The sequence below is a fragment of the Elephas maximus genome, chromosome 9 (assembly GCF_024166365.1).
Source record: "Elephas maximus indicus isolate mEleMax1 chromosome 9, mEleMax1 primary haplotype, whole genome shotgun sequence".
NCBI classification, from domain to species: Eukaryota; Metazoa; Chordata; class Mammalia; order Proboscidea; family Elephantidae; genus Elephas; species Elephas maximus.
In genome coordinates this window covers 110,382,827-110,410,063 of record NC_064827.1, presented here as the reverse complement: position 1 = coordinate 110,410,063, position 27,237 = coordinate 110,382,827, and the positions used below count along the sequence as shown (strand labels likewise).

The following is a 27,237-nucleotide window of genomic DNA, read 5'->3' as shown; positions in this document are numbered from 1 at the left end:
GTTGTTGTTACCAGATGTCACTTGCGGGAGAAAAGAAGATGACTTTTGAAGGTGTCAGGAAACTGGAAATATTCACAAGAAAATATTAGTTATTTCTAGAAGAAAGAAGTTAGCATTGAAGTTTGGAGCTTTCTGTGTAGGCGAACTGGGTCAAAAGTTATCTCAGTCCTCTAAAATATTTAGAATTTATACTTTGGTTTCTTATTTGGGGAAGACTAGGTTCATCCATTCAACAGATATTTTTTAAGGCCCTTCTGTGGGGCTGGCATTGGGAATGTAGAGTTGAATAAGACAGACATTGGCCTTACCTTCATGGTGTACTGACAGACATTGAAGAAATCATTAATCATGGTTTTGAGAAATCCTGTGAAGGAACAGTATAGAGTAGTATGAGGTCATGTAATAGGGGCCTAAGTAAACTAGGTGGTTAGGAAAGGGAATTCTCCCCCCTGTCTCCTCCACTCTAAAGAACCTTTCAGGGTGCTCAGGAGTGCAGAGCTCTGCCATCATTTGAGTTATACTTGGCCTGAGTATGGCTGCCCATGTTCATGCAGCTGCCACAGGGCATAAGGTGTTTCACTGCTAGGGCTTCCTTTGAAGTTGGAGGTGTCATGCATGAGAATAACGATTTGAGAACTGAGGAAGCAGGTGACCTCTTAAGAACTTGCAACCTAGTGATTGTGGAAATTAGGGGAAATGCCCCTAAGAGTCTCCAAATTATTAGATAGAATTAATAAAACATGAGAGGTCAGTAGCCAAGAGTTGTCTGTCCTAATTTTACCTGAAATTCTAAATTGGTAAAAACTCACAAACCTAAGTTGTTTCACCAGGTAGTTAAAACATTGAAATGTAAGCCTTGTTAGAAACTGAAAATCTATAGTTTTTGTAGTTTCTGATTGGACTGTTCTGCATTGATGGAATGCCCAGAGCCCAAGAGGATAATTAGGAGTGCCCACAATGGGCTTCCTGAAGACAGAATAAGTGCCATCATCATCTTTACTCTTCTGTCTACCCTGAACAGGCAGGATGCTTGGTACTTGACACTACACTAGTTGGTGGTGGCCCTGAGATTCAAACATGAGTCGATTTGACTCACAGTGTCTGTGTTCTCATTAAATCATGCTGCTCTGTTTATGGTGGGGACTTGTAGCCTCTTGAAGCTTTGAGCTTTTTGCTTTGGTATGTCTTTGGATCTGTGAGTTTATATAAAACAAAACACACTGGTGGTGACTTAACTCTCTGCAAGGCAGCATATTACAGTCTAAAGAATGTTCTAGAAATTGGAATGCCGTGTGTCACATTCTTCTTGGTTGCAACAGTGACATGAGTTAGGAGAAAGTGATCCTTTGCAGCTATGATATGAAATTCTCATCAAAAAGTGGCTTGGGCTAGGGGTAAACAAAAAGTCATCTACAAAGGAGAGTCAATAAGACTAAGCTCTGACTACTCAGCAGAAACCATGCAGGCAAGAAGGCAATGAGATGACATATATAAAGCCTTGAAGAGAAAAAATTGCTAGCTAAGAATTATATATGCAACAAAACTGTCTTTCAAATATGGTGAGAAATTAGGGCATTTCCAGATAAACAGAAGTTAAGGAAATTTGCAAAAAACCAAACCAAAATTACAAGAAATACTAAAGGGAGTCCTCCAGTTAGAAAATCAGTAACATCAGATGACAACGCAAGACTAGAACAAAGGACAGAACAACCAGATATCAACACAGATAGGGAAGTCACAAAAATAAATCAGAACTAAAACACTGAAAATAGGGAAACAGATGTTAATATGTGAAAGATGACAACAGTAAAACAAAAAAAAGGGACTAAATATAGTCACAGAAATTTCATATGGAGAGGAAGTCAAGGTGATATCAAAAAATAAAAGATTGGTTTAAACTTATAAAAAGAGAGGTATATATTCAGGTAGCCATAAAGAAAACTAACAATCCTACACATGAAAGTAAAAGAGAAGGAAAACATAAAGATTCAGAAAATACAAAGTCAATAACAGTGAAAAAGATGAAAAAGAAAATTCATAAAAGAAAAACGACTCAGCACAGAAAATTAAGTGGGATGAAGAAATTGTCAACACAAAACATGCATCAAAATGACAGAACTAAACTCATACCATCAATAATCACGCTGAATGTAAGTGGCCTAAATGCACCAATGAAGAGACAGAGAGTGGCAGAATGGGTTAAAAAACACGATCCCTCTATATGCTGCCTACAACAGACATGCCTTAGACTCAAAGTCACAAACTAAAACTCAAGGATGGAAAAATATATATATGAAGCAAACAACAATCAAAAAGCAAGAGTGGCAATATTTATTTCTGACAAAGTAAACTTTAAAGCAAAGTCTGCCACAAAGGATAAGGAAAGACACTATATAATGATTAAAGGGTCAGTACACTAGGAGGACATAACCATAATAAATATTTACACACCCAATGACAGGGCTCCAAAATACATAAACTCTAACAGCACTGAAAAGGGAAATAGCTCCACAATAATAGTAGGAGACCTCACCACACCACTTTCGGTGAAGGACAGAACATCCAGAAAGAAGCGCAGTAAAGACATGGAAGATCTGAATGCGACAATCAACCAGCTTGACCTCATAGACATATACAGAACACTCCACCCAGCAGCAGCCAAGTATACTTTCTTTTCCAACGCACATGGAACATTCACCTGAATAGCCCACGTTAGGCCACAGAGCAAGCCATAACAGAGTCTAAAACATCAAAATATTTACAAAGCATCTTTTCTGATCATACAGCCATAAAAGTAGAAATCAAGAACAGAAAAAGCAAGGAAAAAAAAAATCAGGCACATGGAAACTGAACAACACCTTGCTCAAAAACTATTGGGTTATAGAAGAAATTAAGGACAGAATAAAGAAATTCACGGAATCAAATGAGAATGAAAACAGAACCTTTGTGAGACAGCAAAAGGAATGCTCAGAGGTCAGTTTATATCAATAAATGCACACATCCAAAAAGAAGGTAGAGCCGAAATCAAAACAGTAACCCTACAACTGGAACAAATAGAAAGTAGCATATGATCCAGCAATCCCACTCATTGGAATATATCCTAGAGAAATAAGAGCCATCACACGAATAGGCATATGCACACCGTGTTCATTGCAGTACTGTTTGCAATAGCAAAAAGATGAAAACAACCTAGGTGCCCATTAACAGACGAATGGGTTAACAAATTATGGTATATACACACAATGGAATAATACTATGCAACAATAAAGAAGAGTGATAAATCTCAGAAACATCTCACAACATGGATGAATCTGGAGGGCATTATGCTGCATGAAATAAGTCAGCTGCAAAAGGACAAATATTGTATGGGACCAGTATTACAAGAACTGAAGAAATGTTTTAAACACGGAAGAAAGCATACTTGATGGTTACGAGAGTGGGGAGTGAGGGAGAGGGGAATTCACTAACTAGATAATAGACAAGAATTATCTTAGGTGAAGGGAAGGACAACACACAGTACAGGGGAAGTCAGCACAACTGAACTAAAACAAAAACTAAGACATTTCCTGAACACAGCAAAACACTTCAAGGGACAGAGCAGCAGGGTCGGGGGTCTGGGGTCCATGGTTTCTGAGGACATCTATGTCAGTTGGCATAACAAAGCTTATTAAGAAGATGTTCTGCATCCCACTCTGGCCTGGGGTCTTAAAAACTTGCTAAAAAAAAACAAAACCCAGTGCCGTCGAGTCGATTCCGACTCATAGCGACCCTAATGAACAGATTAGAACTGCCCCATAGAGATTCTAAGGAGCGCCTGACAGATTCGAACTGCCAACCCTTTGGTTCACAGCCATAGCACTTAACCACTACGCCACCAGGGTTTCCTAAAAAAGCTTGCTAGTGCCATGTAAAATGCATCCATTGGTCCCATCCCACCTGGGACAAAGGAAAATGAAGAATATCAAAGATATAACGGAAAATATTAGCCCAAGAGACAAGAGGGTCAGCTAAACCAGAGACTCCATCAGCCTAAGACCAGAAGAACTAAATGGTCCCTGGCTACCACCAGTGACCACCCTGACAGGGAACACAACAGATGGTCCCTGAAGGAGCAGGAGAAAAGTGTGGTAAAGAACACAAATTCTAGTAAAAAGACCAGACTTAATGGTCTGACTGAGACTGAGGAACCCCAGAAGACATGGCCTCTGGACTCTCTGTTAACCCAGAACTAAAATCATTCCTAAAGCCAACTGTTCAGACAAAGATTAGATTAGACTGTAAAACATAAAATAATACTCGTGAAGATTGTGCTTCTTAGTTCAAGTAGATACACAAGACTAAATGGGCAGCTCCTGTCCGGAGGTGAGATGAGAAAACAGTAAGTAATAGGATCTGGTTGAATGGACACGGGAAAGCTGTGATGGAAAGGGAGAGTGTACTTTCACATTATAGGGATTGCATCTGGGGTCCCATAACAATATGTGTATAAATGTTTGTATGAGAAATTAACTTAAACTATAAATTTTCATCTAAAGCACAATTTAAAAAAGTGGCTCAGCATATTGGTAGTGGGGTGACTTGAATAGGAGGATGCTATAGTTTTAGTAACGGTGGCAATTGATTCTCCAATAGGGACCATTGTTGTAGACGGCCATGAGTTACACAAAGAAGACATTCGCCTCATGTACACCTTTGATCAGGCTACAGGGGGGACTGCACAATTTGAAGCACACTCGGATGCTCAGGTATTTTTCCGTCCCCTTTGAATATTCATTTTAAAAGAGGAATCAGAACATAAGAGGAGGAAGTATTTCCCTGTGCCTTTCTTGATAATGTTAGCAGCTTGTCTTTTGGTTTTATTAACTTCTCCACTATATGCCCTTGATTGTTGTTAGGTGCTGTTGAGTCGGTTTCAACTTGTAGCAACTCTGTGTACAACAGTGCGAAACACTGCCCAGTCCTGCACTGTCCTCACAATTGTTTTTATGCTTGAGCCCATTGTTGCAGCCACTGTCAGTTCATTAAATTGAGGGTCTTCCTCTTTTTCTCTACTTTACCAAGCATGACGTCCTTCTCCAGGGACTGATCCCTCCTGATAATATGTCCAAAGAATGTGAGTCGAAGTCTTGCCATCCTTGCTTCTAATCAGCGTTCTGGCTTACTTCTTCCAAGACAAATTTGTTTGTTCTTTTGGGAGTCCATGGTATATTCAATAGTCTTGGCCAACACCATAATTCAAAGGCGTCAGTTCTTCTTCGGGTTTCCTTATTCATTGTCCAGCTTTGTCATGCATGTGAGGCAATTGAAAACACCATGGCTTGGGTAAGGCGCACCTTAGTCTCCAGGGTGACATCTTTGCTTTTCAACACTTTGAAGAGGTCTTTTGGAACAGATTCGCCCAAGGCAGTACGTTGTTTGATTTCTCTACTGCTGCTTCTATGGGCTTTGATTGGGGATCCAATTAAGATGAAATTCTTGACAACTTCAGTCTTTTCTCAATTTATCATGATGTTGTAATCCACACTGAAGACTATAGTCTTTGATCTTCATCAGTAAGTCTTCAAGTCCACTTCACTTTTAGCAAGCAAGGTTGTGTCATCTGCGTAACACGGGTTATTAATTAGTCTTCCTCCATTCCTGATGCCCCATTCTTCTTTATATAGTCCAGCTTCTGGGATTTTTTGCTCAGCATACCGTTTGAATAGGTATGGTGAAAAGATAGAACCCTGTCTTTAAAACCACGTGGTATCCCCTTGTTCTGTTGGATTGACTGTCTCTTCATCTATGTACAGGTTCCCCATGAGCACAATTAAGTGTTCTGCAATTCTCATTCTTTGCATTTGATTAGTGAATACATGAACATTTCTTTTGTGACCTCTTCAGGTAATTGTTCTAGGTTGTACAAAAATGTATAAAATGTAACCCCACCCTTCAAGGGATGAATTAGTCATTCAGACAGGAAAGTAAACCAATTCTTATTTTTCTGCTTGATCAGTTAATCTGCTAGAAGTTAGTTCAGAGATGGGTTCCTATGTAAAATCTGGGGTAGAGTTGGGGTAGTCAGGGAACACTACTTGAAGAGTATGTATAGGTTGTTCTAGATTCTAGAGTCGGTATTTTTTATAGTGATGGATCAGAGGAAATCTCTTTTCACTCCTGACCAAACTTTTCGAGGCAGATGGGTTATAGGATCTTCAGTGTGGGAGTGGGGAAAATTGCTGGAAGTCACCATGTGTTTAGCATGCCATGGACAATGGGAGGTGAAGTTGCACCTCTATTATCAGGAAGGCTGACTCCTCAAGCCTTTAGAAAGGGGCTTAAGTTAGCAATCAAAGGTGAAGAGGCTAGGAACGAAGGAAGAGGAGAGGTGGGGAGGGAATCTGTAAACACAATGGGGATGGACGTCCCTTCTTACTGATGACACTATTGCTGCCATTGTTGGTGACCCGCCTGCTGGGCCTTCTGATTATAGCAAATGTGAGGGAGGGCCTGAAGAATTTGTCCATAATTATACGAGCGTCATCTTGGATCTTGAGCTTCCTGACATGGTTTAATTATTGTAGTGAGCTGTGGTGGCTCTGTCCTGAGCCCTTCATTCAGTTCCAGTTCTACCTCCTTGTGTCTTTGTAAAGCAGGGCAAGTCTGTTAAATTCTCTGATTTACTTCTTCATAGCAAGTGGGGATAATGCTTAATTTTCAAGGACTTTGTAGAATATATTTCACTATATAATGTGCTTTATAGTAGAAGTGACATTATAGCTATTTACTGTATCACAATCAACAACCTTTACAAAAGATGAGATAGAAAAGTAGATAAAGTTAGCAAGAAGATAGCAGTTTAAAATAAATCATATAAAAAGTATTGTGATCTCTTATAGAAATCATTGTGTCCTGAATCATGCTGACGAACCAATGGACAGAAAAGGTCATGGTGAAAAAACAACTTGGAGGAGTGGCTGCCTTGAGGCCTTTGATCCACTAGTTTTTTTTTTTTATAGTTGTGCTGCTCCAAGCACTTCATGATTGTTAGTCTTTCATTTTGTTGATATTTATTAAAAAGCAGTCACATGAGGGACTCTTTCATAAAAGCAAATCTCAGGGCATCTCCTGTACAGATTACCGCTTTGGCCCTATGTTTCAAAAAACAGTTGAGAAAAAAGAGCTACACCTTTTTCCATAGATAAAGGAGTACCAAACCAAAAACCAAACCCCGTGCCATCAAGTCGATTCTGACTCACAGCGACCCTATAGGACAGAGTAGAACTGCCCCAGAATTTCCAAGGAGTGCCTGGTGGGTTTGAACTGCCGACCCTTTGGTTAGCAGCCGTAGCACTTAACCACTGTGCCACCAGGGTTTCCAGATAAAGGAATAGCTGGTTAAAATGGACAGAGCTAGAAAGCAACTAAGGGACTTTTCTTTCCTTTGCTGAGTTGTATGAATAAATGGTGTTGCATTAAAGACTTTGCAGAATTTTTTTTTTAATTATGGTAAAATATATACAAGATAAAATTTGCCATTTTAACAATTTTCAAGTATATAATCCAGTGACATTAATTATACTCGTAACATTGTGGAACCATCACCATTATTTATTTCAAAAATTTGTGTCACTCCAAACAGAAACTCAGTGCCTATTAAACTATGCCTCTCGTCTCCCCTGGCCCAGCCCCTGATAATGTCACATCTGCTTGCTTTCTGTGTGCATTCGTCTACTCTACATATTCCGTATAATTGAGATCATGCAATATTTGACCTTTTGTATCTGGCTTATTTCACTTAACATAATCCTGTTAAGGTTTATCCGTGCCATAACATTGCACCAGAACTTCATATCTCTTTATGGCTGAATAATATTCCATTGTATGCATATGTCATTTTATTTATGCATCTGTTGAAGGGCCTTGGGGGTTTCCATCTTTTGACTATTGTGAATAATGCTGCAGTGAATATTGGTATACAAATATATGTTTGAGTCCCTGCTTTCCTGTTTTTTTTTTTTTTTTTTTTTGAGTGTATACCTAGAAATGGAATGGATGGCGTCATATGGTAATTCAGTGTTTAACTTTTTGAGGAATTGCCAAAATGTTTTCAGTACAGGCTGCATCATTTTATATTCCTGTCAGCAATGCAGAAGGGTTCCAGTTTCTCCACATCTTCTCCAATACGTGTTTGTTTTGTTTTGTCTTTTATAATAGCCATCCTGTTGTTGTTGTTCTTAGTTGCCATTGAGCCAACTCTGACTTAGGGCAACCCCATGTACAACAGACAGATGGCCCAGTTCTGTGGCATCTTTTTTGATTACTGATTCAGTATCTTCATTTGTTGTATCTGTTGAGATCTTCTATTTCTTGAGTCAATTTAGGTGATTTGTGTGTTTCCAGGAATTTGTCCATTTCGCCTAGATTATCAAATTATTCATACTATTCTCTTATAATCCTTTTTCATTTCTGGATGACCAGTAGTAATGTCCCTATAATTATTTCTTGTTTTACTTTTTGTGTCTTGTCTCTTTCTTGGTCATTCTAGCTAAATGTTTGTCAGTTTTATTGATCTTGTCAAAAAGCCAACTTTCAGTTGGTCATTCTAGCTCAATGTTTATCAGTTTTATTGATCTTGTCAGAAAGCCAACTTTCAGTTTCATTGATTCCCTCTGTTGTTTTTATGTTTTCTATTTCATTGGCTTCTGCTCTAATTTTTATAATTTCTTCCTTGTACTAGCTTTGGGTTTAGGTTGCACTTCTTTTTCTAATTCTTTAAAGTGTGAAGTTAGAGTATTGACTCAGAATTTATTGTTAAACAGCATGCTAAGTTTGAAAGAGTGTTTTCCTTTATTGTCATGATGTGTACTCTCCATTCTTTCAGGCTTTGGTTCTCTTAGATGTCACCCCTGACCAGTCGATGGTGGATGAAGGATTGGCTCGGGAAGTCATCAATCGCATCCAGAAACTTCGTAAGAAGGTCTGTGTTTTCAGATTACGAACAATCTAGTTAGGTCTTTCTGTTTGTTTTTTTGATGGTCGGAGAATAGGAGAGGTAGGTAGCATAAACCTCAGGGATTGATTTTTGATCTTATTCAGTAATCTCCTACCCATTCAGTTTGTACTTTGTAGGAAAGATGGTCCTCTTTCACTCCCTATTTGTTCAGTCACAAGATGGATAATTTTTGTTTCCACCCGACCTGTGCCTCTTTCCATCTTTTTTTAGTTCCCTGTGGCTTCCACAGAATCATTTGCTGGGGAGATAGCTCTTCCAACTAGTACAGTTATATTGGAAGTAAGGTACAGAAATTAATCAGAGATGACATTGGTTGTGTCTGGGGAAGCCAGAGGTGGCAGTTTGTGTGGAAAAGCACGTAGCCCAGAGGAGAAAGTGTTGGGTCTGGACAGAGTCGGGTGATTCTTCTTCATTAGGGAGCTGGAGTGAAGATGCAGCCAAGTCCTTGCCAGGTGAGAGGTCCTAAGAGCTTCTACCGCAAGGAGGGAGTTCACATATAGAAGGGCTATCCAGCACATCTTCTTACCCAGGCTAGATGTTTTTAGGGTATGAGAAGACCACTCTAGCAAATAACAAGAGGGCACTTGGTTGAGCTCTTTCTGAGTTCAGACTTTTGTCAGTGGGTTCTTACTCAGTTACTCTTTTGTTTCAAAAACGTTCATGAGATACTGATTTTGACAGGGAAAGATACATGCCCTCCCTTCAAAGAGTGGGGAGATGGACACAAAAACAGTTTATTGAAGTACTTAGTCCTGTGGATTGCCCAAGAAAGGATGGGACAGGTAACTGTTCCCTTGTGTAATTTTTTAGAATGGGATTATTAGTCCTTGTTCAACAGTCCCTTATGTTTTCATTAACAAAATGTGTTTTCATTTTTCTGTATGTTTAGTGCAATTTGGTTCCAACTGATGAAATAACAGTTTATTATGAAGTAAAATCAGAAGAAAAGTATCTGAATAATGTTATTGAAAGCCACACAGATTTTATATTTGCCACCATAAAGGCTCCTTTGAAACCATATCCAGTTCCTGTATCAGATAAAATCCTTATTCAGGAAAAAACACAGGTGAGTTCTTAGTTCTGTTGAACTGTTCAAGATTTAAAATTAGTTTTTAACTTCAGGTTTATATAGTCACATTTTGATATTCTGTCCTCCAATAGAGAATGGTGTAGTACTCAGTCCTAAAGCATTGCTCAGGACAAGAGTCAATAATGGTCAGAGAGAGGATGTCCAGAAGAGAGGGAGAGAGAGGGAAGGCTGATCTGTTCTCACAGCGCTTGTCCTGAGAGAGGTATCCAGGAGGGTGTGTCAGATTTGCCAGGAGATGGGGGTCCTGTTTTGTTTAAAATCAAAGAAGTCAATATTGTGGCTTCTGAGAATTATTGCTAAAAGTAAACAGCAATTAGCTTGAACAGCAGTTAACTTGTATGTTAGTTGTTGTCATTAGTTGCTGTCGAGTTGGCAACTTTATGGTAGTAGGTTATGCGTGAAATTATAATAGTGTTTCCTGTTGGTACATCTGGGAATTTAAGATGTAACTATGAAAGTCTAATGCCAACACATGGAAGATATTGCCAATAATTCAGAAGCAGGTCATTTATAACAGAGGAAGAACTCTTTGCTATATCATTAAGTCATTTATTCAATCATTGGTTCCTTGTCTTGTTCGTACTTTGTGTGGGCCAAATAGAAAACACAAGCAAGGGTTGAAAGTGGCTGTTTCGTTTTCAGTGGGGACAAGTTACAGGAGTTTGAAATTTTTATTAGTTTGTGGTGGCTTACATGGAGCTGTGATGCTGGTAGCTATGCCACTGGTATTTCAAATACCAGCAGGGCCATCCACAGTGGACAGGTTTCAGCGGAGCTTCCAGACTAAAGCACACTAGGAAGAAGGACCTGGCAGTCTACTTCTGAAAAATTGCCCAATGAAAACCTTATGAATAGCAGCAAAACATTGTCTGACATAGTACTGGAAGATGAGCCCCTCAGATTGGAAACCACTCAAAATACAACTGGGGAAGAGTTGCCTTCTCAAAGTAGAGTCGATCTTAATGACATGAATGGAATCAAGCTCTTGGGGCCTTCATTTGCTGGTGCAGCACGACTCAAAATGAGAAGAAACAAGCTGCAAACATCCATTAATAATCAGAACGTAAAGTGTATGAAGTATGAATCTAGAAAAATTGGAAGCCGTAAAAAATGAAATGGAGTGCATAAAGATCGATATCCTAGGAATTAGCTAAAATGAACTGGTATTGGCCATTTTGAATCAGACATCCGTATGGTCTGTGCTGGGATTGACAAACTAAAGAGGAATGGCGTTGGATTCATCATCAAAAAGAACATTTCAAGATCTTTCCTGAGGTACAATGCTGTTAGTGATAGGATAATAATATACCTACAAGGAAGACAAGTTAATACAACTGTTACTCAAATTTAGCATCAACCACTAAGGCCAAAGTTGAAGAAATTGAAGATTTTTACCAGCTTCTGCTGTCTGAAATTGATCAGACATGCGATCAAGGTGCATTGATAATTGTTGGTGATTGGGATGCGAAAGTTGGAAACAAAGAAAAAGAATCAGTAGTTGGAAACTACGGCCTTGGTGATAGAAACGATGCTGGAGATTGCATGATAGGATTTTGTAACACCAACGACTTATTCATTACAGATACCTTTTTTCAACAACATAAATGGCAACTATACACGTTGGCATCGTTGGATGGAAAACATAGGAGTCAAATTGACTATATCTGTGGAACGAGATGATGGAGAAATGCAATATCATAAGACAGAACAAGGCAAGGGGCCAACTGCGGAACAGATTATCAGTTACTCATATGCAAGTTCAAGTTGAAGCTGAAGAAAATTAAAACAAGTCAAAAGCCGTAGTATTACCTAGTGATAATCCCACATGAATTTAGAGACCATCTCAAGAATGGATTTGATGCATTGAATGATAATGACCATGACATCAAGGACTTCACACATAAAGAAAGCAAACGGTTATTAAAAAGACAAGAAAGAAAGAAAAGACCAAAACGGATGACAGAACAGACACTGAAACTTACTTTTGAATGTAGATAGCTAAAGCCAGTGGAAGAAATGATGACGTAAAAGAGCTGAACAGAAGATTTCGAAGGGAAGCCTGAGAAAACAAGAGTAAAGTATTATAATGAAATGTGCAAAGACCTGGAGATAGAAAACCTAAAGGAAGAACACACTTGGCATTTCTCAAGCTGAAAGAACTGAAGAAAAATTTTAAGGCTGAAGTTACAATACTGAAGTTTTTATGGGCAAAATATTGGACAACATAGAAAGCATCAAAAGAAGATGGAAGGAGTACAGTGGCACTGTACCGAAAAGAATTTGTTGATGTTCAGCCAATTCAGGAGGTAGCATATAATCAAGGGCTGATGGTACTGAAGGAAAGAAGTCCTAGCTGCACCGAAGGCATTGGTGAAAAACAAGGCTTCAGAAATTGACGGAATAACCAATTGAGATGTTTCAACAAATGGATGCAACACTGAAAGCACCTACTCATCTGTGCCAAGAAATTTGGAAGACACCTACCTGGCCAGCCAACTGGGAAAGATCCATATTTGTGCCAAAAAATAGTGATCCAACAGAATGCACAGACTACCAGAGAATATCATTAATATCACACGCAAGTAAAACTTTGCTGTAGATGATTCAAAAGAGATTGCAGCAGTTAAGTACAATGCCAGAAATTCAATCTGGATTCAGAAAAGGACATGGAATAAGGAATATCATTGCTGCTGTCAGATGGATCTTGACTGAAAGTAGAAAATACCAGAAAGATGTTTACCTGTGTTTCATTAACTGTACAAGGGCATTTTACCAGTTGGATCATAACAAATTATGGGTAAAATTTTGAAAAATGAGAATTCCAGAACACTTAATTGGGCTCATGCAGAACCTGTACATAGCCCAAGAGGCAGTCGTTCGAACAGAACAAGGGGATACTGCATGGTTTAGCATCAGGAAAGGTGTGTGTCAGGGTTGTGTCCTTTCACCATACTTATTTAATCTGTATGCTGAGCAATAATCCGAGAAGCTGAACTTTATAAAGAAGAATGCGGTGTCAACGATTAGAGGAAGACTTATTAACAACCTGTGATACGCATTTAACACAGCTTTGCTTGCTAAAAGCAAAGTAGAGGAAGCAGGAAGCACTTACAGATGAAGCTCAAAGACTACAGCCTTCAGTATGGATTACACCTCAAAATGAAACAAAAATCTTCACAATTGGACCAATAAACAACATCATGATAAATAGAGAAAAGATTGAAGTTGTCAAAAGATTTCATCTTACTTTGATCCACGATCAACACCTATGGAAGCAGCAGTCACAAAATCAAATGATGTATTCCGTTGGGTGAATATAAGTTGTCACTTTGAGGACTAAGGTATGCCTGACCCAGGCCGTGGTATTTTAAATTGCCTCATATGCATGCAAAATGCGAACAGCTAATAAGGTCTGTCTTGGAAGAAGTACAGCCAGAATGCTCCTTGGAGCTGTGATGGTGAGATCTCATCTCACATACTTTGGACATGTTATCAGGAGGGGCTAGTCCCTGAAGAAGGACTTCATGATTGGTAGAGGGTTAGCAAAAAAAAAAAAAAAGGAGGATCCTGAACAAGATGGATTGATACAGTGGCTGCAGCCATGCACTCAGACGTAGCAATGATTGTGAGGATGGTGCAGGTTCAGGCAGCGTTTCGTTCTCTTGTGTATAGGGTTGCCGAGTCGGAACCTGCTCAAGAAAACTTAGAAACAAGGATATTTTACTAAATATTTTGAAGTTTTAGAAATGAGCATATATTGTTTGTATGATCAAAGAAAAAAATTTACTTTTTGAAAAGTACAGAGTACAAGGAGGAAAAAATGGGGGAAGAAATTGTAGCTGTTTCCTATTTCAGTGATAAGATTGAATATGTTCCCAAAATTGCATAGAGTGCTTCTTTCATGGTCTTTGTTATTTGGTGGTCCGTGGCCCACAATATTTCAAATGTTGCAGTTACTCAATCACACGTTTTCATATGTTCAGTTAAAGGGGTCTGAACTGGAAATTACACTCACCAGAGGATCATCCCTGCCTGGTCCCGCTTGTGCATATGTCAATGTTAACATTTGTGTAAATGGGAGTGAGCAAGGTAAGAGTAAGTAAACTTAATGGTTTATTCCATTTTTGTAGTAAAACCTATGGATGTTTTTAAGGCTATTACAAAGGAATTGATGAATTTTGATACTTTTTAATTATCATCAAAAGGAATCCACAAAAGTAAATGATGGTACTTGCACTTCTGGGAACATGGAGTAAATGTACTTTTCCCTGTTTCTTTTTCTGGGTACAACTAAATGGGACATTATATATAAAAACAGTAAGACAGCAATGAAAAGAAAAACATAAGGAGGCTGTGGATGATAGAAAGAAGCAGACTTTGGGACCCAGTAACAAAACAGTGGTGCGTTTTCTTTTTAATGTCACACACATGAAGCTGAGGGTGTCAGCCTGGAAGTGCCAACAGGTGTAGACAAAAGAAGTCCCAGCAACATCCTGCTTTCTCTAGCAAAAGATCTGTGAAAGTGGCAGCCTAGCAAGACAGAAAATTTTTAGACAGTCACCACTCTCCACAGAAAACTGTGGCCTAACCACCACCCATATCAGTAACGAGTAGGTGAATAGCCCAAACTTCCACCCTCATCTGGCTGAACTGAGGTGCCTTAAGTGCCACCTTCCTCACCACCACCACCACAGTGGTGGTAGTGAATACCAAGTAGTAAGCTGGGACTTTCATCCCAGTAGTGGTAACGAGCCCCTCCCCACTCAATGGTGTCAGTGGAAACTACTGATCTTCCATCTCCACTGGGCAGTAGCAAGGTATTCCTCTCCCTCCCCACTGGAGTGGTGTCAGAGTAGTCTCAGTGGAGAGTCAGGGCTTTCACCACTGCCTAATTATAATGAGCCCACATGTCACCGCCACCAAGGTGTTAGTGAAACAGTAATGAGGCACTCCTACCCCTCACAGCCTGGAAACAACTGGAAAGCTGGAGCCCACACCCCTCACCCAACACTAGCAAGGAGTCATTGGAGACACGAGTAGGGACTCTGTATTTCTACTCCCACCTTGCAGTAATGAGGCAGTGCCCAGTGTCATAAGTCAGCTAAAATAGTTTAAATAAGAAGCAGTCAAACCCGTTGCCATTAGGTCAATTCGGACTCATAGTGACCCTATAGGACAGAGTAGAACTGCCCCATAGGGTTTCCAAGGAACAGCTGGTGGATTTGAACTGCCGTCCTTTTGGTTAGCAGCCATAGCTCTTAACTACTATACCACCAGAGCTCCAACTTAGAACCAGAGTCTCAAAATAATACCTAAAATGTGTCCATTTCAATTGAAAATCACTCAGTGTACCAAGAACCAGGAAGATCTCAAACTGAATGAAAAAATACAATCAGTATATACAGACACCAAGATGATAGAGATATTGGAATTATCTAACAGAATTTGAAACTGCCATATTAAAATCATTTCAAGAAGCCATTAGAATCCCTAATTGAGACAAATTAGAAATGGAGAAAGCCTCAGCAAAGAAATAGGAGATAGAAAGAACCAAATGAAGTTTTAGAACTGAAAAAAATACAATAACTGAAACAAAAACCCAATGGATGGGCTCAGCAGCAAAATGGAAGAGAGAGAAGAAAGAATATGTGAACTGAAAGAGAAAATACCCGTTCCAAGCAATAGAGACTGAAAAAAAATGAACAAAGCTTCAAGCACCTGTGGAACAATAACAAAAGATTAACCTTCATGTCATCAGAATAGGAGAATAAGAGGAGAAAGGATAGGACTAAAAGAAATACTTAAAGACATAATGGCTGAAAACTTCCCAAATTTGGCCAAAAGGTATAAACCTACACATTTAAAAAGATGAACAGACCCCAAACAAAATAAGCCAAAATGAATCTGCCACAAGACACATCATAGTCAAACTTAAGAAAACATTTTAGAAACAGATTGAATACCTTACTTATAGGGGGAAAGCAGTTCAGATGATAGCAAATTTCTCATCAGAAACCATGAAAGCCAGAAGGTAAAAGGACATTTTTCAAATAGTGCTGTCTACCCTGAATTCTGTGTCCATCAGAAATATCCTTCTGGTTGATGGGAAAATCAAGACATTCTTAGATTAAGGAAAACTAAAGGAATTATCATCAACAGACTTATCCTAAAAAAATGGCTATAGGAAGGTCTTGAGATATAAAATGATAAAAGATGGAATCTGGGAATATTAGCAAGGAAGAAAGAACAATAGAAGAAAGAGTCAAAAACATAGGTAATTTAAATAGACTCTCCTTTTTCTTGGATTTTCTAATTAATCTGTGTTGAAGCAAAACTGTATAGAGAAGAAATTTTAAAACAATTATAAATAGGGAAGAGTAAAGAAACATAAGGGAGATAAGGCTTCTGTACTTCACGTGAACTGGTAAAATGTTGATACCAGTAGATTGTGGTAAGTTATGTGCATATAATGTGCTACTTAGAACAGCTGCTAAAAAAGCCTATGTCAAGATATACATACAAAAACAAGTCAAAATGCAAATCTGGTATATGTCCTGTAAGCCATCGGAAGCTAGGAAAAAGAAAACAAACAACAAATAGGACAAATAAAAAACAACAAATAAAATTGAAGACATGTGTCCTAGTTATCTAATGTTGCTATAAGAGAAATATCACAGGCGGTTGGCTTTATCAAACAGAAATTTATTCTCTCACAGTCTAGGAGCCTAGAAGTCCAAATTCAGGGTGCCAGCTCTAGAAGAAGCGTTTCTCACTCTGTTGGTTCTAGGGGAAGGTGCTTGTCATCAGTTTTCCCCTGGATTAGGAGCCTCTCGGCTCAGGTACTCCGGGTCCAATGGACATGCTCCATTCCTGGCTCTTCTTTCTTGATAGTATGAGGTCCCTCTTCTCTTTGCTGGTTCTCTCTTTTATATCTCAAAAGACATTGACCCAAGGTACAACCTAATGCTGTAGATTGAGTCCTGCCTCATTAGCATCTAATCCTGCCTTATGAATATCATAGAGGTTAGGATTTACAGTATATCAGATAATCACATCAGATCACAAAATGGTGGACAGCTGTGCGATACTGGGAATCGTGACCTAGCCAAATTGACACACATTTTGAGGAGGACACAATCCAGTCCACAACAACAAGGCTTAATGTACCAGTAATTACAGTAAATCTAAATGGTCTAAATGTACCAATTAACAGATTGGCACATTGATGATATGCTTTCTGTAAGAAACCCTTCAAATGTAAAAATATAGGCAGATTGAAAATAAAAGGATGAAAAAAGATACTAGGCAAACATTAACCAAAAGAACATAAGAATGGGTATGTTTATATCAGATAAACTAGATTTCAGAGCATAGAAAATTACCAGAGACTTTTAAGAATGATTCAAGTGTCAGTCCACCTAGAAGACATGAAGATGCTAAATTTATATGCACCAAACAACAGAACTACAAAATACGTGAAGCAGAAACTGATAGACCTTAAGGGGAGAAATAGACAAATGTAAAATTATAGCCAGAGACTTCATTTGTCTTTCAACCATTGATAGAAGAGCTAGACAGAAAATCAGCAAAGATACAGAAGAATTTAACACACTCGAACAGCAGGATATAGTTCACATTTATAGAACACTCCACCCAACAGCAACAGAACACATTGCATTCAAGTGCCACAGACATTTACCAAGATAGCCTGGACCATAAAATGTACCTCAACAAATTTAAAAGAGGTAAATCCATACCGTGTGTATTCTGTGAACACAATGGAATCAAACAAAAAATCAGTAACAGAAAGATAAATGGAAAACCTTGACACACTTGAAAACTAAACAGCATACTTTTAGGCAGTTCCTCAAAAACCTAGTAATAACACCACCATAAGACCCAGCACACATTGTGTGATACAACTGGAAAAAAAGCAACTGCTTATGTATAACCAAACTCCGTATGAGATTTGGTTCCTTGGTTTGGAGTATTAGGGTCATGGTTTAACAAGACATCCCAGTTAATTGGGCTAATGTCGTGTTTAGTGCTTCTGTTCTACCTCCTCGTTCATTGTAGTTGCATAGTGCCTGGTGTCTTAAAAGCTTGCAGGCATCCACCTGAAGCACAGCAAATGGTCTCTGTTTACCTCGAGCATCAGAGGAAGAAGGAGGGTCAGGAATAGGAGGAGGAAATGGAATGTGTGGCTAATTGCCTTCATGAACACGTGCCTCCTTTGCCGTGAGACTAGAAGAATGGGATGGTCTCTGGCTCCCATTACCAGATGTTTTGATCAAAGATTCTATAGAAGAGTCCTGATCATAAGGGGGACATACAGAACAGAATTTCAGATTCTCATGGAATCCAAACATTTCTGGAGCCCACGGAGGCTGAATGAACTTCCAAAACGTGCGCTTTGAGATAATCTTTAAACCATAAAAAAAAAAAAAAAACCTTGAATTCTTTAAATCAAACAGTAGTTTAGCTTAATTAGTAAAGAATCTGCCTTGAGCTTTGTGCTCTTTTAAAGAATTACCCATGCAGGACCAAATTGACAACAGCAACTTGAAGGAATACACAGGAAACTTAGGCAGCAGTTAGTTTATGTTAACAGTTCAGAAAAGGAGGGTGAGAATAATTGCACAACTGAATGTAATCCATGTCACCAAAGTGTACACGTAGAAATGATTGAATTGGTGCATGTTCTGCTGTGTGTTTCTAACAGTGACAAAAAAAATTATTTAAAAAAAAAAAAGCTAAGCAACACACTTCTAATAGTCTGTGAATCCGGGAGGAAGTCTCAAGGAAAATTAAAAAACAAAAACAGAACTAAATGAAAGGAGAATGTCATACCTCAAAATATTTGGGTCACAGCTAAAACAGTGCTTAGAGGGAAGTTTATAGCACCAAAGGCTTACATTATCAAAAAAAAGAAAGGTTTCTCAATAATCTTAAGGTCCAATGTTTCTGCTTTTTGATAAAATTTAAAAAAGTAAAATAAACTCAAAGCAAACAGAAGGAAGACAAATAACAGGCATCAGGGCAACTCAAATCAGGAAAATAGAAAATCAGTGAAACAAAAATCAGGCACTTTGAAGTAATCAATAAAATCGATAAACCTCTAGCTAGACTGACAAAAAAAATATCAGGAACGAAATGGAATATCACTACAGACTCTGAGAAATCAAAAAGGTAATAAGCAAATGCTGCGAACAACCGTACGTGCATATATTTGACAACTTAGATGAAATGGGCCAATTTCTCAAACCACAGACTACAACACTTCACCCAATATGAAAAACAATTTTAATGGCCCTATAATGGGTGTGGAAACCCTGGTCACATAGTGGTTAAGAGCTACGGCTGCTAACCAAAAAGTTGGCAGTTCAAATCCACCAGGCGCTCCTTGGAAACCCAGTGGTGTCCTATATGGTCCCTAATGAGTGGGAATTGACTTGACGGCAGTGGGTTTGGTGGTTTTTTCTTTTTTTTTTTTTATAATGGGGGAGCTTAATTGCTCCACTAAAAGTTGGTAGTTGGAATCCACCCAGTGGTAACCCAGAAGATAGCCCTGGCAAACTGCCTCCATTAAGATTACAGGCAATTAAACCCTATGGAACAGTTCTGCGCTATAACACGTGGGGTCATCATGAGTCAGAGTTGACTCAGTGGCAACTAGCAACAACAACAACAACATAGCTCTGAAGATTGAATTTGTAATTTAAAATCTTTCAAAAGAGGAATCTCCAGACTGAGATGATTTCACTGGAGAATTCTATCAGATGCTTAAAATATTAATATCAGTTTTACACAAACTCCTCCATTAAGTAGAAGAGGAGGAAATGCTCCCCAGCTCATTTTATAAAGCTCATATTCCCACATCACCAAAACCAGACAGCATAAAAAAGAAAACTACCAGCCAATATCTCTCCCAAACACAGACATAAAAATTCTTAACAAAATATTATGAAATAGAATTCAGGTATGTATTTTAAGAGTCGTGCATCGTGACCAAGTGGGATCTATTCTATGGATGCAAGGCTGGTTCACTATTGAGAAATTAATCAATGTAATCTACCATGTTAACAAACTAAAAGATTACGTGATTATATCAATTGATGCAGAAAAGGCATTTGACAAAATTCAAAGCAGCCATTTGTGATAAAAACCCTCAGATATTAAGAGAGGAACTTCCTCAACTTACTGAGCATCTACAAAAAAAAAAATTACAGCTGACATTATAATACTTCATGATGCTTTTTGCGTGAGATTGGGAGCAAGACAGGGATTCCTGTTCTCACTACTTTTATTCATTGTATTGGAAGTTCTAAGAGAAGAAAAGGAATTAAATGGCATATAGATGAGAAAGGAAGAAGTAACATTGTCCTTATTTGTAGATAACATGATTCTCTGTGTAGAAAATCCCAAGGAATCTACCAAAAACAAAAAACAAACCAAAAAAACGCCAAGAACTAATAACTGGACGTTCACGTTGACTAGGTTGAAGACGACATGCCCTGAATTGGTCTGCCCACCAGCACTGGTCTGCCCACCAGCACTGGTCTGCCCACCAGCGCTGTGGCCAGCTGCTTCCAGGGTGTCTGTGTGTTCATTTGAACCTGTGATTATGCCTTGGGCAATACGTAGTTTCCCCCAACTGCTGCATAAGTTCAGTAATCTATATGGCGTGTGAGCTGCAGGAGGCTACGAGATAGGACAACTAAATGTAACATCTGACCCTAGACTAGGTCTCGTACTGGAGGAGGGAAAATCCTATACAGAGCGTTATTAAATTAAATAAATACAGTTAATCTAAGGTGTATGAAAATCAACATCTGGAGCCTCTTGAGAATGATTTTTAAAATAATGATCAGATAGTATTTTTAATTAGTCTGCCTAGGTCTTCAGAATTCATAAATGGTACAAGGTGAAAAGTGAAAGTCATAAAAACAGAAAGTTTACTGTAGAAAAACATGACTACAGATTGCCTGATAGAGTTCTGTTCTTGGACTTCTGCCAAGGATTGCCAAAACACATCGTAACCATGTCCATAGTGTTGAAGAATTAGGACTTAAATCCCTGGTATCCCCTGACTTATCCTCCAGATTTAGCATTTTCTTTTTACTTTTCTGACTATTTCTTTTGTGGCTTTTTAGGTGGAGTTTTGCTTCTAGAAAATCCAAAAGGCGATAATAGGTTGGACCTTTTAAAGCTGAAGAGCATTGTTAGTAGCATTTTTAAGGTTAAAAATACAGAGCTGGTTGTCTTCCATGATGAAACAGGTATGTGGAAAATCAAAAGATGTCCATGGCCTTTGACATGACGTGGATTGATGAGGATCTTAACTTGTTATCACTTACGCTACATAACCTTTGCTGCTTTTCTGAGTCAGGAAAGGACTTTTAAACAATGCTTGACTACAGAGTCTCTTTTGTGCCCCCTTCATTGTGTAATACAGTTGAAAGAACTCCGGACTTATTAAGAGATGTGGTGGGTTTTATGGGACGGGTTTCAGGCTGCGCAAACCTCCCTGGTGAATTTTTACTTTAAGCATATTGCCTAAATCCTCCTAAATCCAGATTTTCCATAAGATAAGCCTAAGTAAAATTTTAAAGAATTGTAAATACTTTCTCGTTTTCAGAAACATTTAAATAATTTAACAAAAGAAGAAATCCAAATGGTCAACAAGTAGAGGAAACATGGCTAACCCTCAGTGGTAATCAGGAAAATAAAAGTTAAAATAGCAATCAGATACCACCAGATTGGCAAAAACTAGAAAAAACATACCGTATCAGATATCGGCAAGGACATTGAGTAAGAGGAATGCCCATTCACTGCTGGAGTATAAATTGATAGAGCCACTGTGGAAAATCGTTTGCCATTTATCTGTTAAGGATTGCTAAAAGTGACGTGGGAGAAGCTGGGGGAAGTAAAATTCTGGTCAGTTGGAGGATCTAAGGAAAATCTCTAAGATCCACAAAGAGGAGGTGGTAAGTCAGTAGAAGGCTCGAATCTCTGACTGAAGTCACTGTGGAATGAGAAGTGGAGAGCAAGGACAAACTGGAACCCACATCTGTCCAGCCCCATCTAACACTGACAGGTGACCTGCAGGAGACACTGCTGGTGCCCTTTGCCCCAGAAGTGTGTTTGTGCCTGGCCTAGGACTTGGATGAGCAGGAGGAGGGGCCACATGTGGTCCTTGTGCTGTCTCACTCTATGACAGGCACTCCACTGGTGCCTGGGCCCTGTGTTAACCTTTTGAACATAATAACTGTTGCTAAAAAACTTCTGCCTTCTAAATCCCATGTGGGTTTCTCTTGTGGTCAACCCTTATCCAGAGCCATGCAGGGCAGAGAATTCTGGGAAACATAGTTTTAGATTAGCTAAGTTGACAGGATGATACCATCACAGTGATCTTGGCACTTGTGATCTCGGCACCTACACATGCCTCTTTAAACCATATTTAACTTCAAATAAAGATTATTATAAATTAAAAATCATGCTTTCCCCTGACATGATACAAGTATCCTTTGTACAACTGAACACATGCTAACCCTGTTCCCCAAAACAGGTTATCCATCTTTGGGTGATATTTATTCCTCTTCTACCTGAGACACACTCCCCCTTTACTGTCTTTTAACTTTATTGAGATACAAAGTTAACCTCTTTTCATTTATTTTATGTTATATGGTTGGTAAATAGAAGAGTGGGAAAAATTGGTTAATATGTACATAAATATATTCTGAAAAAAATAAGAAGTCTTATAACTATTGCAGTCCTCATTTTTGTTGACTGATGATGTGGTCAAAGCTTTTATCACTTCTTTCTTCCACTGGCCATTCCATATTCCCTTTGCCTTAAGCAAGCAATTTCCCGTTAAGGTGATTCAAATCTTTCTAAAGGGTTAGAGCCATAAATACCCCTGGGTATGATGCAGGGAATTTTCTGCACACCAGACATTCCTCCTTACCCTTGTTCTGTAGTCAGAACAGTAACCCCTCTTTGGTGGTTGGTTCACTGGTCAAAGGAGCCCAAAGTGGCCAGCTCACAGCTTCCAGTTTAATGAAGCCGTTGCTGTCACCTGGTAGGAATTTTCCTCCTTTGGGAAAGCTAACAGAGTCCAGAGTAGCGGGGTGAATCATTTTGCTGATGGATCATTAAGGGCAATAGTGAGACATGCTGCTGTCATTTTCCTCCTCATTTCTAGACACATGAATCCTGGCTGTGAGAGAAATAGCACCACGTGTTTATTGGCCTCTACCTTGGAGCAGGTGTTAGCAAATTTTTTCTAAAAGAACAGATAGTAAATATTTTAGCCTCTGTTGCAATTCTGCCATGCTCATGAAAAGCAGCCATAGACAGAATGTAAACAAATGAGCAAGGTTATGTTTTATTAAAGATTTATTTACATAAACAGGCAGCCAACCCACAGAGCATATTTTGACACCTGTGATTTCAAGCATGAACTGCATCCTGGTTGTGCCCTGCAAGGTGTTGCCTTCAGGGATGATGAAATTGAGTCCTCAGAAATCCATTCCACAATTTATTAAGCCAGCTGCTTCAGGATGATGGGAACATAGTATGGCCAGTGAATTTCTAGAACGTGAGCTCCTTGCCACATTTTATTTGCTTAAATATGAGTTCCTTGGTCAGAAGCAATGCTGTATGGAATGCCATAATGGGAAATAAGATCTTCTGTAAAAGACGTCTCTATTCTAGGGAGAACAGCGATTCATGTTCTCCATGATGAAAGTGGTCCTGTATAACCACTCTGCCATCAGATGACTGAGCTGATCTCCCCTGGCAGTAATGCAATGTTGGAAGCTTAATTTTGGTCCCTGCTGTTGGCAGGTGGGGTTCACAATAGTGCCTGCAGCAGCCGGCTTTGCGGAATGGAAGTCCATGTTTCTGAGCCCATGCATTGTCCTCTCCCTGCCAACATGACTCCTTTGTTCATAGATCCACTGGGCAAGGAGAAGCGTGGCTTGAGAAAGAGGATGGCTGATATCCACAGAATGGGTTATCTTGTCCCCCTGCTTTTTAGGATCTTCATTTCCACACTCTGTGCCCATTCAGAGAGGTCTGTCCACATCCCTCTTGACCTGGCTTGTAACCAGTTTCCCAATTCTGTTTTCCAAGTACCTGACTGTTCAGTCAAACCATTATCCACTGCTCATGAATCAGTGTAGATCCATTCTTCTGGCCATCTCTCCTTCCAAGCAACATAAACAACCAGCTTGCACTGAACAAAGTTATGCCCACTGGCAGAGTTTCCCTCCACCACTGTTCAAGGCCACCCCAGGCACACTTTCAGATGGTGCCAGTGTGCTGCGCAGTACCATCTATACAGCAGGCTTGAAATGTTTTCTCAGTCAGCTGGCTATAGCAGACTTCCAGTAAAGCCGTGTATGGGTTGAGAGAGGAGACTGTGTAGTCCAAGGCTGGGCTGTGGGCATCTGGCCACTTTTTATGGTGCAATTTATGTGTTCCTATTGGGCCTGCTCCAGCCCAGTCTCATACGTGCCACTGCCAGTTGATGTTTGCAGGACCCCATCCCCAATCACAGCCGCTCTCGACCGCTGAAGTTAACCATTACCCTCATTTTGTGATAATCATTCACTTCATTTCATTGTATTTTACCTGTGTATGCATTATGCATCGCCAAGCAGTGTTTAGTTTTCCATAAATGAAATATACCACATGTGATTGTATGTCTTGCTTATTTCAGCATATGTTTATAGGTCAAATAACTTATCTTCCAACTTATACCATCATTTTTTAATATAAGTCCCCTTTTCATTGCAAAGATCGGTGTTCTCATATTGGATGAAATCTTAAGAGGAGCCATAATATTCAGGGAAGATACTAAAGAGGAAAAACAATTTGCCTTTTATTTTAAGTTATGAATATTGTATGTCATTTATCTTACATATCATCGAAGCCTGATTTCTTAGATTTCCTTTGATAAGCAGAACTTAAGCTGAAAGCATCATTGTAAAAAGATAGTTTAATAGGAAAAAATGACTTTAGTTTTGACTTACTTAGCCCTGAAAAAATGATTTTTCTATCATTTTTAGAAATAAAAAACCAAACCGACCTTCTAAGTCTTAGTGGAAAAACACTGTGTGTGACTGCAGGATCAGCCCCGTCTTTGGTCAGCAATCACAGTACTCTTCTCTGTCAGTATATCAACCTACAGCTCTTGAACACAGAACCACAAGGTATGGTGCCTCACCCTCATCTGGGAATACCCATAGTGATCAGGTTGTGGGGTACTGGGCATTAAGGTTTCCCTTTCATGTGCACCCTCTCTGACTTAGATGTATATTTCAAGTCTGTTTAATGTAGTGATTTGAAATGTGGGCTCTGATTCCTTTTGGGGGAGGGTGTTTATGTAGAAATATTCTCATTCATCTGATACGGTCAGGAAATGAGATAAATGGGTAAGGTAAAAATGACGACTAAATGAAGCTAAATTAAGTGCCAGAACATTTTAATGTTACCTTTTTTTTCCTTGGAAAAAGTTCTGAAAGCTGTTGTACAGATTAAGATTCTTGTTTGTCTTTCCTTAATATTTTAGGATCCTCTTGTGCACATTTGTTACTAAACTTCTTTGGGCCCCTAACTTGCTTGTTTGCTGAAACTGCGGGCTATTATACTTGTTGGTGTTTGTTTTTCCCCCTCACGTCTGTGAAGTGTGTGGGGCTGTGCTGCAGAGACTGTACCTCCAGCTGTCACGCGTTGCCTCCTACACACACTGCTGCTTCAGAAGCTTCAACATGGCCTGTTATAGTCATCTGCAGTCACAACGGCTGTTGAGGGACCTGGGAGATGGAGGCTGAACTCTCCGGTCTAATCCAGTTTGTTCTTTATTCTGTAGAATGTTTAATGGGAACAGTGGGGACTCTCCTGCTTGAAAACCCAATTGGGCAAAATGGACTCACCTACGAAGGTCTTCTGTATGAAGCAGCCAAGGTATTTGGCCTTCGGAGCAGGAAGCTAAAGCTGTTTCTAAATGAGACTCAAACACAAGGTGAGGAGATTATAGAGCGTTATAAATTTTTTTTCTTTCATTGAAAATAGATTTTGATGCCATCAACCTGTCGTAGATTATGTGTGTGTGTGAGATAGTTATATTATGCCCTTTTCCTGGAAATTTACCATAATATAATTTTTAAAGAAAATAGTCCTTGCTTTGGAAATAGTCTAAAAGTTACATGTTAGTAAAAATGAATGCTTCTAGGTAGATTAACATACTTGGCTGTTCTAAAAATTATTCCTTCCCTTGGTATCAAAATTATCAAAAGTTTATAACACTCTGAAAGAGACTTAAGCCTGACACTGCCTCTGTTCACAGTTATAAGGCACGCTCACATGCATGTTCTCACTGAGCTACAGGAGGACTTGAGCTGCATCACTGGTGGACATTTTCCATTCTATAATTCAGAAAACCGAGGCTCGGGATACACAGCTAATACCTGGCAGACTCTTTTTGTTCCTTTATTGTGCTCACCCTTCACATCATGCACTTCTGTGATTCTGGCTTCTGTATATGTTTTGACAACTTCTCTATAGACATCTTAGCCCTACCCTCTGAGCTCTGTTTCTGTAATCCCTAGTACACATCGGACATACCTGCTTTAATATTGCTGCTACTGAAATCATTCCCCAGACAACTTTTCTTTGTGGCATTTGCTTTTGCTGTTGGTAGCCATCCTTTTAGTCATCCGAAGTCCAAACCACGCCATCCTTTTGTTTATATAGTTTGATAGCTACTAAACCAAAAACCAAACCCATTGCCATCGAGTTGATTCCAACTCATAGCAAATACTGATTTAGAAAGTCCAGTAGATATCATGTGAGTGTGTTATCTACTGGTCTTTCTAAATCAGGATTTGTGTCTTTCAGCACTTGTGGAAGATTGTCAGTCTTTCTTTTCCTACGTTACTTCTTCCTCATTCTATCTAATATCTTTTTCTGGAGCTTTGATTAGACATTTTTTGAATACACCTGTTCATTCTATCCCCCCTGTCTCTTATTCTCTTCATATTTTTCCTTTCTGTGCTACATTCTGAGTAATCTTGGCAAAGTGTTTATTTCCTCTGGCTTCTTTGAAGATTTTCTTTCCGTTTTTGACAAACAAGATTGCCTCTTT

At 39.1% G+C, this 27,237-nt stretch overlaps 1 protein-coding gene across 3 annotated transcripts in view; it reads left to right on the top strand.

The window, feature by feature from the left end:
• Window positions 1–27,237, top strand: part of IARS1 (isoleucyl-tRNA synthetase 1) — a 119,252-nt gene that overhangs the window by 86,121 nt on the left and 5,894 nt on the right. The window contains exons 27-33 of one of the 3 annotated variants that reach the window (XM_049896102.1): window positions 4,633–4,745; window positions 8,864–8,959; window positions 9,885–10,061; window positions 14,069–14,174; window positions 21,239–21,364; window positions 25,160–25,303; window positions 25,963–26,115. In XM_049896102.1, the coding sequence (XP_049752059.1) occupies window positions 4,633–4,745; window positions 8,864–8,959; window positions 9,885–10,061; window positions 14,069–14,174; window positions 21,239–21,364; window positions 25,160–25,303; window positions 25,963–26,115 (915 nt within the window). Of the gene's footprint in view, window positions 1–4,632; window positions 4,746–8,863; window positions 8,960–9,884; window positions 10,062–14,068; window positions 14,181–21,238; window positions 21,365–25,159; window positions 25,304–25,962; window positions 26,116–27,237 lie in introns of those variants that run through there. The other 2 variants (XM_049896101.1, XM_049896103.1) reach the window with 2 other exon arrangements.